Source organism: Aspergillus stella-maris (genome assembly GCF_047715825.1).
Source record: "Aspergillus stella-maris strain CBS 113639 unplaced genomic scaffold BDV14scaffold_1, whole genome shotgun sequence".
NCBI lineage: Eukaryota > Fungi > Ascomycota > Eurotiomycetes > Eurotiales > Aspergillaceae > Aspergillus > Aspergillus stella-maris.
Genome location: NW_027396795.1, coordinates 283,051 through 294,056, shown reverse-complemented (window position 1 = coordinate 294,056; position 11,006 = coordinate 283,051). Strand labels below are relative to the sequence as shown.

The following is an 11,006-nucleotide window of genomic DNA, read 5'->3' as shown; positions in this document are numbered from 1 at the left end:
AGGCCCGCTGAGGCTTAGCGCTGGCATTATTGGGACTAGTTCCTGCAGGGGACGGCGAAAAGAGGCTTAGCGCAGCATCACTGGTGCTGGGCTTCTTTGATCAGGACAATTGGCATCGCCAGAGCCATGCTTCATTCATGGGTTCATTATCTTTGTGAGATAATTCTAGTAACATCGCTGCTGAACAGTCGGCAGTGGGTATCTGTTCTGCCGGCCGTTCCTGAATTTTAGTCACCGAGGGACGATCACCAGTGTAGATCTAAAGTGTAGAATTGGAATTCATTTGTAGATCTATCTATCTTCACTCTAACAATCCAGCAGCTACAGTATCGCCGCCAGCTCGAAGGACTACCCTGGTGGGTGCTTCCAGGGGTACAGCCTGATCTAACTCAACAACAATGCGCGCCACAGACCCGGGCGCAACAATCTTAGGTTTCTTCTTGAGGACGTTTCCAGACGCTTTGTCCAACGTCGCAACCAGTTTGCTGATTCGTCCAGGCACATGTAAGCGACCTCTGTGGATGTCAACCATACTCGGCAACAGATGATCAAAGGCAAGAACTTTGGTTGTGAAACTTGTGATGTTGGGAATTGGGGCGGATGCGTGGCAAACAACATCGCCAGAGCGGAGGTGGATGGGGTCGATATTGGCCAAATTCAGAACAACGTTTTGGCCCGCGACGGCCCAGTCGTTAGGTTCTCCGTCTACTTCTAGGCTGCGAATTGTTGCAGTCTCACCACTTGGCATGGTAAGAATTTGGTCACCTATTTGTAGGCTACCAGTGTCAAGTCGACCGGATATAGATAGAGGGTTTTGTATGCTGCCGCGGAACACGTCGCCGACTGTCATTCGTAGCGGCTTCTCGAGTGCGTGAGTGTAAGGCTCTGTGGCTTCAAGCTCTTCCACTAGGGTACGACCATTGTACCAGGACACATTCGCATCCTCACTCCGTTTCGTGATGTTGTCCCCGCTGACTCCAGAGCACGGCACGAACGAGATGTTCTTGATTTGGAATCCAGCAGTCGTCAAGAATGCCGATACTTGCTGCTCAATCTCCTCAAAGCGCTCCTTGTTCCACTGGACAGTATCCATCTTATTGACAGCAACAATGATCCTCTGGACACCCATACTTCGGACGAGCAGAGCATGTTCCTTCGTCTGACCCTTCAACCCCGACTCATAGTTTCCTATGCTGGAATCAATAACGAGCACCGCAAAGTCAGCCTGGCTAGCACCCGCAATCATATTTGGGACGAAGTCTCTGTGGCCAGGAGAATCCACAATCGTGAACACGGTGCTTTCTGTCTCAAACTTGCTGGTCGCAATATCGATAGTAACACCTCGTGCTCTCTCCTCGGAACCTTGGTCCAACACCCATGCAAGAGCAAAAGACCCCTTGCCAATCTTTTCAGCCTCTCTCTTATACTTTTCCAGTGTGCGCTGATCAACGGCTTTCAAATCCGCAAGCAAGCGCCCCATGAGGGTACTCTTTCCTGCATCAACGTGGCCTAGCACTTGTTAGCAAGCACTCAGTATGCTTATAGGCAATGCAAACAAACCAATAACCACGAAGTTCATAGCGTTCTTCCGATTCCACTTCTTGTACTCAGAAAGCACATCCAGATTCTTGCTCTTCACGTTAACCTTCTCAGTGACGGTGAGATTGCTCATACCACCCGCCAAGTCCGCCTGTCCTTTCTTATCACCTTGCGGCTTAGCAGCAGCTTGTTTGGACTTGAAGCCTGCATGTCATTAGGGTAGATCTCATATCTTTCGCCGAATAGCCAAACCTTTTGCTGAACTTTGAGCGTTCAAGACTACATCGTCTGGGCTGGGTCCTGCAAAGTCAAAAGGTTCAGCGAGGTCTTGGCCGTAGATTTTGATCAGATCTAGAGTGTTTGTGTATAGGTGGCTGGGCTCGGTCATCTTCGGGCGTGTGTCGTTTCCGACCATGGTCACGGCGAAGGTTGATGGGGGTGCGCGGATATTGACCGCGGGCTCCTCTTTTTCTTCCTCGATTTGAACATTTTTGACGGCATCCTCTAGTCCCGTAGTGGCCGGGGCATCTGGCGTCTTCTGCTCGACAGGCGGCTTCTCTGGCGATGGCGACTGTCTAGACCGGCTTTTGCTTAACGTTTGAAGCGATGGCGTCCTCTCAGAAGACTTAGTCTGCTTGCCACCAGCCGCAAGTCTCTCTCGGAGCGACAGCGGAGCTCCCTCACCTGCAGACGGCTGAGCAGCGTCATTTGCCCCAGCCGTAGGAGGTACCGGGGCTTTCTCGCCTTCTTTTTTTTTCCGCGCAGCAGCCAATGCAGCTAATTTTGACATCTTGCCACCGCCGTTCTCCGGTGCTCCACCAAGTAGCCCGAGTCGAGGATACAGTGGTTCGACAAGGATATCGGCCTTTCGATGCGCAGGGATATTGAGCCAAGGAGAGTCACGGAAGAAGTCCCTTGCAGAGAAGTGGGGTTGAGATGAGGGCGTAATATCGAGGGGTATAGGATATGCTGACACTGGAAGCCTGTTAGAACATGTTCAAGCTCCGAAAAAGTCAGTCTAACGCTCGAAACCACAAGAAGCAATTCACATACCCACTAGCATTCCCATTGTACCAAATTCACGAGACTCGAGCCCAGCTACCAGATATAAAGAACAAGAAAAAGGGCGCAATTCGCTTACCTGTACTCGCTTTCGGCTTCGCAGCCGCAGCTTTCTTCTCCACCTCCTTCGTTTTCTTGCCTAATTCCAACGCATCAGCAACTACCTCGAGGATGACTCAGATCCCTCGTGCACAAAAGTAAACATACCCCTCAAGTAGTTAACTGACTTCTCAACATCATTATAATAATGCCACAGCGCTTCCTGGACCTCCTCGCGAGTCGCGCTCACGGAGGGTTCGCCGTCCGCCAACTGGCCGAGTACATCGCGGGTACACTGTTCAAGAAGCTCGCGCTCTTCGGGGTCATTCGACTCGTAGCCATCGTCGTAGGAGTCATAATCGTCGTCGTCGTAGCTCACGGCCTTGATGCGGTGTCGAGACATTCTGCAGGTTGTTTCTTGAAATGGCGGGGCAGGACAGGAGGGGAATGAGGGAGGGGCAGGCGCTTCTCAGCTTGTAAGCGCGGTGCGCTGCTGTGCGGGTGCAGAAAGGGGAGTAGAGAGGTTAGCAGAAGAGGTAAAAAGAGGGTTTGTTGAAGAAGAGATTCGACAAGTCCAGAAAAGCTCAAAGGTGCTCCCGGTCAAGATCGTGTTCCTGGAGAGTTGCGGTTCAGTGAGTCGAAACCACGTCATTCCCCACTTCGGCATGCTGAGCTGTGCCCTAGGTATCTATCCCGGGCACCCAATGCAGAATCTTAGATTGACAATCTGAGAGCGAGTCAAGCTGCTTTCGCCATGACGCATATTTGTTTGTATGCACCTATGAGTACTAATAAGGTATCGAGCTCGTTGACTTCATCATCAAGCGAAAAGAAGATGCGGCTCTATAGAGCCGGGACCCTGGCGTACCAGCAAAGGAAGGAGCGATGGAGCCCCCGGCCATCCATCGCGCCTGCCTTCACTGGATATTGATGTCCCGATTCTACATGAGGAAGGTGCGAACTAGCTCCGCCGCACCTGCCTCATGATTGCTTACCATCTCAATATCGAGGAAGGCACGATCCTTAGCTGAGGGCCACTGAACAAGGTACGACTACCGGAGCTCAGGTACCAGCTATAGGCCATAGTACGGCACACCAGGCTATGCTACAATATCTACAGAAAGGTATAACAAGTAAGAAATTCCATTATCATGCATCTAATAATACCCCTATGTCTCTCTATCGACCAAGCGCCGCAATTCATAGTCATAGTCATAGAAAGTCCTGCCTACTACCAAACCAGGCAGACCAACTTCGAAATCTCTTCGTTATATAGGTACGATTGACGACCCATGTCATGTGAGATAGGGTGGGGAAGAGCCTACTTCAATGGGCTCCCACTAGAAAACTCGCCTATCCCAGGTCCAGAGAATGTTCCGTTGCTCGGAGTCAATGCAATAGACCGTCTGAACGCCTGTCGCGGCGTTGTAGGGGCACTCGCGGCGGCGGCAGCAGCAGCGCCAACATCGGGCGTAGGCGTATTTCGGCCGCTATTGTTCTGCATGGTCACTGCAGTTCCGGGTCTTGAGAGAACAGTAGCGACGCCGTTACGCGGGGGTGGTCTGAATCCTAACTTGGAGCCCTCGCGGAAGATTTCTTCCAGTATCTGGTTAACGATACCTGCGTCTTCGTACTCTTGGAACTTTTTCCATAATCGTAGAGCCATGCGGGCGTCCTCAATTGAGTCGTGGCCTGAATTGTTGTCTGCTGGTTCTTCTTGGATGTATTCTTTGAAAACAGCCCATGCAAGATAGCGGAGACTGAGTCGTCGATTCTTGCCAGGGTGGAAGAACAAGTACTGTGTGTCGACCGTCTGCTTCTTGGGGACTTGAATATTGACCTTGCGGAAATCGGACGCCAGCCCATGACCAACAAAGACACAGCCGAGGTTGAGAAGCAGCCAGAGCTTTTTGTATGCAACCTTCAGTGGCACGATATTGTGTGTACTAGTTCGCGGATCCAAATCACCAGGTTTGATACCGGAGTACTGCGTGACATAGTCCACGATGGTCTCTTTGACCGAGATGTAATCGTCAATAAAGGGCGTGCCTTCTTGCACCCCTGAGCCCCGAAGGACCGATACTCTAGCAAGACCACTTTTGTTTGGTCGAACAATTTCCTGAGAGCCGTCGGCTTTGACATTGATTTCTGCCTTCTCGAGATCGACAAACTCCGTGTCAAGAGCAACCGGCGTTCCAGGTGTCGGCTTCTCGTCGTCAGAGAGCATAACACGCGATTCAACAGGCCGTCCATCACTAAATCGAGTCAGTATTATTGAAACTTCCATATTGACGAGTCTGACTTACTTGAGGGACCAGTCACGGAAAAGCAGAGTAGTATCCAAGGAGTTCTTCCACGTATCATCCACACCATGTCGCGCATTTCTAATCTGGAATGCCAACACACATGGGGATTTCCACGGTTGGTTGAAGCGCAGAGCCTCGTCCTTGTCCACTTCCGTGACCAGAAAGTCGTTAAAAAGATGCCATTTACTCTTTGTTTCCTGCTCGCGAGAGGAAACAGAGACATTGATGAACGAGACCAAGTGCGCCTTTTGATGCTCTGGTACATCGATCTCTGCCACCAAGCCAACAAGATCATATACAATCAAGCCAGGCATCTTGCCCTGTATGCGCATCCTCAGATCTTCGCCTTCGAAGCAGAGAACGTGACCGTTATCGACAGCAATACCAATCTCCTCTGGCAACCAGCCGGGGATTGTCCAAAGACGTCGGCAAATAGGGTTATTGACTGCAGCATTTATCATCAGGACGAAAGGCATGCGATGTATTGTCTTTCGAATAGCCGATTGTTGGTATCGCCGGCAAAAGCCACACCATCCCCGATTTTGTACCTCGCGTTCGATGCTCGCTCTCAAAATATTCGAGAATCGGAATGCGGGATTCCGACGAGCTTGCTTTAGGTCGACTGTGGGGTAGAAAAGTTCGTTGACGAGTGTATTTCCTGGCCTTCCAACCTCATTCTGACAAAGCATACATCGAATAGACTCCGAGGCAATAGTTGCCAGCCTCATATCGAGGTCATCTGAGCTTGGAAGTACCCTACGATAATCCTGCGCAATCTGGCCAAGGAAAAATCTGTTGACTGCCTGAATCGCCGATGAGAGCGATTTGTTTGTGAGGTTCTCCTCAAACAACCCCAGATTCGAGGCTTCGCGAAAGCTACTGAACGTTTTCAGCAGATTCGTCGCCTGGCAGTTTTGTCCGTTAGCTTTCTCTAGCATATCAAAAAGATATCCCATCTCGCAAAGCAAACAGCTCTCAGCTATACACGAGGTGGCGGCGTGATGGAGTGCAACATTCCGAATCATCGGAATAAATTTGAAGAGTTGAAGGAGGGAGTTGGTGAAGGAATTTGCGATATGCGTTTCTAGCCCAGAGAAGTTTGTCTGGTTATAGAACCTGCGAGAAGTTAGAGACAGCGCGCAGCAACAACCGTCCGCCTGAGCCATACCTGAAATCGAAGTCATCGACTCCGAACCTGCTGTACTTGATTTCGACGTTGCTGTATTTTAGAAGAGGGTCGTCCTCCGTCTCTCCGCTGATCTTCGCGCCAGCAAGAGCTCCAGTTGTGTCGCCAACCGGATCGTCCAGCTTCTTGCTTTGCTCTCTTGCCTTCTCACTCAGGAATTTGGGCGCAACCAAAGATGGTTCCGAGGATGCTAATGCGCGAGTGTTTTCGACCTGATACCTTCGTATTTTCTTCGGGTTCGGTGCATTATGTCCCATCTCCCCTGGCCGAAGGTAGGGAATGATAGATTGGTCTATAAGGGCCGGCGGACTGCCCACTTCGAACAAGAGATGGCTAGGCCACGCAGAGAGAAGGCGCTCATGGTAGTATGGCATCCCGATCATATTTAAGGGTGTATCTGGCACCCAATCGAGGGGGGGAGGCCGAGGAGTAACATCAGAGAATTCAACTTCCTTGCTCATCTCATTGAAGTGGATCTTCGCCGGAGATCCCCAAAGGTGAATGAAGCACTCTGCATCGTTGATAACAAGCGCTTCACCCGATGGCGATATCTCAATACCCAGCATGAAGGAGACATTAGCTTGACGAAGCTTGAAAGCAGTGGGATTCATCAGGTCCACAACCTGAAGCTGCCCCGTTTGAGACGCAACAAAACTCGTTGTTTGTAACTTTGGATGCATACGAATATACGCAGCCCCGGCGTGAAAGGGAATAGGTGGTAACGGACATAGCGTCTTCAAGTCATAAACATTCGCCAACGGATCGACGATCGGTGTCCCCATGTGCCTCACGGAGAAGCCGCAAGTAACCAGATAATCATTCCGAGCATCCATATCATTGATAGCTGCTCCATGAGCCTTCCAGCTCTTCACAACACTAAAGTCCGACAAGCTCAGCGCATTGACAGACCCAGTATCCGTCGCAGCACAGAGGTAGCGGCTCTTCTTCATGAGTGTATAGTGGTAATCGGTCCGTAATTTATCGATGATAACGCCCTTATCGATATCAATGGTGAACATCGTCTTTTGGATTCCAGCAACTATAATTCTGTTTGTCTGGGCCGTAAAGCTCATGCACCGGAGGTCGGTGATCTCGTCGTGGGTAACGTGCCATTGCGTTAGGCCACGTCGTGTAATCATGTGCACGCTCTTCGCGGAAAGTGATATGACTCCTCTCTCATGGAATAATATTTGTCGTACCGGGCCTTCAGAGGCGGGATGGGCTCGGACGGAGGTGTATCTCTGTAGCTCGGGGCCATAGAACGAGGTGATTCGGCCCTAAAGATTGAAAATCAATTTACCATACTCCTCCACTTGCGCTTTAATATAACTTACGAGCTCATTTCCCGCCCACAAAAGCTCTGATACATCGTCGAAAGCTACTGCCGATGCGATCGTCGGCGGCGCGTGGGGGGTCGGAGGGGGAAACTGAATGCGTCCCAGCTCATTCCAGTCTGCCTCCATGGCATTGGAATATCTGAGACAAGGCCCAGACTAGTCTCAGCTGCAGTAAATAATCATGCCCTCGGTGCGACGTCGTGATGAAGGCCTAGCTCTGTCCATTCGGAAATCGGACAAAAGCAGGCATCGTTGGGCGGAGTGCGGGGGAGGTTCTGGATGGGAGGCCTCGTAGAGTCGACCAGGGCGCGGGGAAGGTATAGCTGAAGCGGTATCAATATCACGCGGCCAATTCCTCTCCTTCTCAAAGTGAGATGAGAAGCAGGAAGAAAATCGTTGAGCGTAGCTGTCGCTCCCCGGATTGTCAACAGGGCAGCTGCAGAGGATCAAGCGCCAAGTCACCGTCACGTGTTGGGCTGGTGTGGGGCCACCCAGGATTCTTCAGTTTATCTACTCAGTGTTAGTCTCGGAGATAGTGGATGAACTAGACAATTAAGGCTTTGCACGAGGCCCTAGAAGACTGGAGGTGGCTAATAGTGACAAGAAGCATGTTAGATACATGAATATAGCATAAAGACACGCCATGATCCGCGACCAAAAGCATTAGCCCTCATCGAACAGACCAACTCCGAAAACATGAGCAGATAAGCAAGCCAACACCCAGCATACAGGAAACGCTAAGCTAAATGTTTCGAGCGCATTACTGATAGAATGATGCCGGGTTGCTACTAGGTTGCGGTGGCTTGTAGGCCTGGTAATTGCCGGCACCGGGGCTTATCGATGGGGGATATGGCGCGGAGACTGTAGCTGCACCAGGAACGGGAGGGGGCTGTTGCATTGGCGGTGGAGGCTGAGTGACAGCCGGAGACGGGGGGTAAGGAGGCTGGCTCAGAGAGCTTGGGCCATTTGGTGCATTATCTGGGGGGTAGCCGGAAGTTGGCTGTGCCGTTTGTTGCGGAAACTGCGGCTGGCCACCTGTGGGCGGTCCAGAAGGGTAGTGTAGCCGTTCGACGGGAGAGTCATAGACAGAAGTTCCAAGCTCTTGTGGGTGGTCATATGTAGATTCGGGACGGTGATGGACTGGTTGGAAAGAGTCTGCTGCTGGGGCCTGCTGTTGATGGTACCCACCCACTGGTGGTGTGTGTCCCTGACCAGGTACTGGTCCAGGCGATTGCGTGGTTGGGGGGTAGTAGGAAGCATTAGGTTGGTTGTCTATTTGTGCATTAGCGTACGTCGAGTTGGCAGATGTCAATTGACACGAACCTGAAGGGCGAGGGCTGAAGTATCTTTGAGGATCATGCTGCTGCGGCGGTGGTCCTTGTGGGAACCCTCCGGGAGCTCCAGCGCCTGGGTATCCGTACTGAGGCTGACCAGGGCGGCCATACTGGTGTTGCGTGGGATGGGCCATAGATGCTTCCAAGAGAGACTCGTAGTCTCGCCGAGCTTTGATAAACTTCTCGTTGAGTTGTGTGAACTCATCTAGGGTAGCTGTGAGTAAAAAAGATAAATAGAATGGCATAAAGTAGCATACCCTTCTTCTGCGAGTACTTCCCAATGAGCTCAATCAACTTGGGACGAATTGATAGCGTTGCGTTGTACAAGTTCGTGATCTCATCGTTCTCTTGAACATTGAGCTCCGAATTGCGAGTGCTCAGAAGGGTCAACAACTTTTCAACATTCTTAATTTGACCGAACACCTCTCCCTCCATCTGAGCTTCGCGCTGAAGCTCCTCGACGGTGGGATCTGGAAGTTTCTCGACATAGTTGAGAGGGAAGATGCCTGTCTGGCCTCTCAAAGAACCTTTCCACCAGTCTTTATACACGGACTCAAGGACAGCAATAACATCGCCCTTACGGAACTGCAACTCGCCGGGCTCCGAGGGCTGGAAGTCGTACAGAGCTCTCACTCTTGAGACAGTAGCTGCGGAGGTACCAGAAGGAACAGGGCCGGTGGGTACTGCTGCTGCTGCTTGTGCTTGGGGTTCCTGTGCAGGCGCTGAGCTGCTGCTCTCGGCCTGAGGCTGAGGGCCTGATGTGGGCTTTTCTCGGATCGAAAGAGCAAGCGCCATCTGCAACTCCTCTTCCTCCTTCCGGCGGTCGACATCGGTAATCTCTCGCTTCACGGGTTTGGATGGAGGTTGTAAGTTCGGGTCTGCGTGTGATACTGTAAGCAGTGCGAATGGTACACAAAAAATGATTTAAGACCTACTCTGCGTTCGCAGCTTCATGAATGCCTGCTCCATGATGCCAAAGTCTGGGTTACTGGCGAACATTTCCGTCCAATCTTCCATCCGCTCCAAAATCTTGGACTTCACCTGCTGATGTGTGTTCTAACAGGCTCGATCAGTATACTTTTGAAGCTATCGGAGATAGTTGGCTTACCCTGTCGCCAGCAAGACGCAGGAGAGCATCTGTGAAGCTCCTCGACGCCAGTTCACGATGTATCTTCGGGCCGCAGTTCTGCGCCAGCGCATTGGCCAGCTGACTGCTGTCAGTATAAGAGCAGTTGACAGAGAAGGTGTCACAAACCTCCAGGGTGTACAGCTGTACATTCGCATTCCGGTGCGCGAGCCTCTTAATTAAAGCAGCGACTGCATCCTTTGCGCTATATGAAAGTCCGGGTTAGCAGAGGTATTGCGACGACGTCGAGGGAAACAGAGGGCGACAAGCAACGTACCCTGACTCTTCAGCCCCCACCTTATCGCAAACATCCTACAGTAAGAGAGCCCAATGTTAGAAATCCTGTTTACTTGTTCCGAGATCGCGGCACCAGCGGGCATCCCATACAAGAATATATTCCCAGTTTTCGGAGGTCAAGTTCTCATCCGTCGCCTTGGCTATTCAAGAAAAGAACAAATCAGCAATCCAGTCCATAAAAGAAACGCCGGGAAACAAGGCAGAGGTAGACCGGAGCACCATACCGACAGCGTCATCGAAAGCGTTCTGCTGCGCGCGAAACATGGCTGGTACCCAACTAAACCCTCCGAACTACAGCAACACGAAGCAATATCTCGAATCAAGCGGCACTTCCGCAAATTATATCTCGCAAGCTCGACGAATAGAGGAACGAAACGTGGAGCGTTCGCGAACCGATAAGGTGGTTCTGGGCGGCTGCAAGCTGCGTAAATATGGAGCTCCGATCAGGCTGCGTTCCAAACTCCGGAGAACACTCGGTGCGGGGACTGGATTGGAAGCTCTCGCGGAGACGTTGAAGGATGTCCGCGATGAGAAGTACGATTCAATCGAGGCAGTGGCAGCCGGGGAATGAGTATCTGGAGTAAAAAAAGGTACTCAAGAAGAAGAGCGAACGGGAGAGGTTTCGTAAAGCTAGCGGGTGAATGGTTGGAACCTGATCGCTGGACGGGGAGTGACGATGATGCTGGTTTGCGGGCGCCCAGCGGAGACCACGCTTACCTAATTCAGCCACAAGGCGCAGCAAGGCACCGGTGTTTGTCGAAGCATACAAGTACGGGCAGA

At 51.5% G+C, this 11,006-nt stretch overlaps 3 protein-coding genes across 3 annotated transcripts; all 3 read right to left on the bottom strand.

Moving 5' to 3' along the window:
* Window positions 1–218: 218 nt before the first annotated feature.
* Window positions 219–3,256, bottom strand: BDV14DRAFT_161793 (putative translation elongation factor EF-1 subunit). Its single transcript, XM_073766811.1, has 5 exons — window positions 2,809–3,256; window positions 2,681–2,740; window positions 1,792–2,514; window positions 1,561–1,743; window positions 219–1,509 (listed from the first exon to the last, which is right to left on the bottom strand). The coding sequence occupies exons 1-5, from the start codon at window positions 3,041–3,043 to the stop codon at window positions 302–304; spliced, it is 2,409 nt and encodes an 802-aa protein (XP_073633694.1). The 5' UTR covers window positions 3,044–3,256; the 3' UTR covers window positions 219–301.
* Window positions 3,257–3,719: 463 nt separating this feature from the next.
* On the bottom strand, window positions 3,720–7,949 carry pan2n2 (poly(A)-specific ribonuclease). Its single transcript, XM_073766810.1, has 4 exons — window positions 7,467–7,949; window positions 6,115–7,409; window positions 4,947–6,062; window positions 3,720–4,895 (listed from the first exon to the last, which is right to left on the bottom strand). The coding sequence occupies exons 1-4, from the start codon at window positions 7,593–7,595 to the stop codon at window positions 3,962–3,964; spliced, it is 3,474 nt and encodes a 1,157-aa protein (XP_073633693.1). The 5' UTR covers window positions 7,596–7,949; the 3' UTR covers window positions 3,720–3,961.
* Window positions 7,950–7,954: 5 nt separating this feature from the next.
* BDV14DRAFT_161784 (ESCRT-0 subunit protein HSE1) lies at window positions 7,955–10,872 on the bottom strand. Its single transcript, XM_073766809.1, has 9 exons — window positions 10,451–10,872; window positions 10,317–10,366; window positions 10,207–10,241; window positions 10,059–10,134; window positions 9,912–10,010; window positions 9,739–9,859; window positions 9,061–9,681; window positions 8,793–9,008; window positions 7,955–8,741 (listed from the first exon to the last, which is right to left on the bottom strand). Exons 1-9 carry the CDS (start codon window positions 10,488–10,490, stop codon window positions 8,230–8,232), a joined length of 1,770 nt encoding a protein of 589 aa, XP_073633692.1. The 5' UTR covers window positions 10,491–10,872; the 3' UTR covers window positions 7,955–8,229.
* Between the last annotated feature and the right edge of the window lie 134 nt (window positions 10,873–11,006).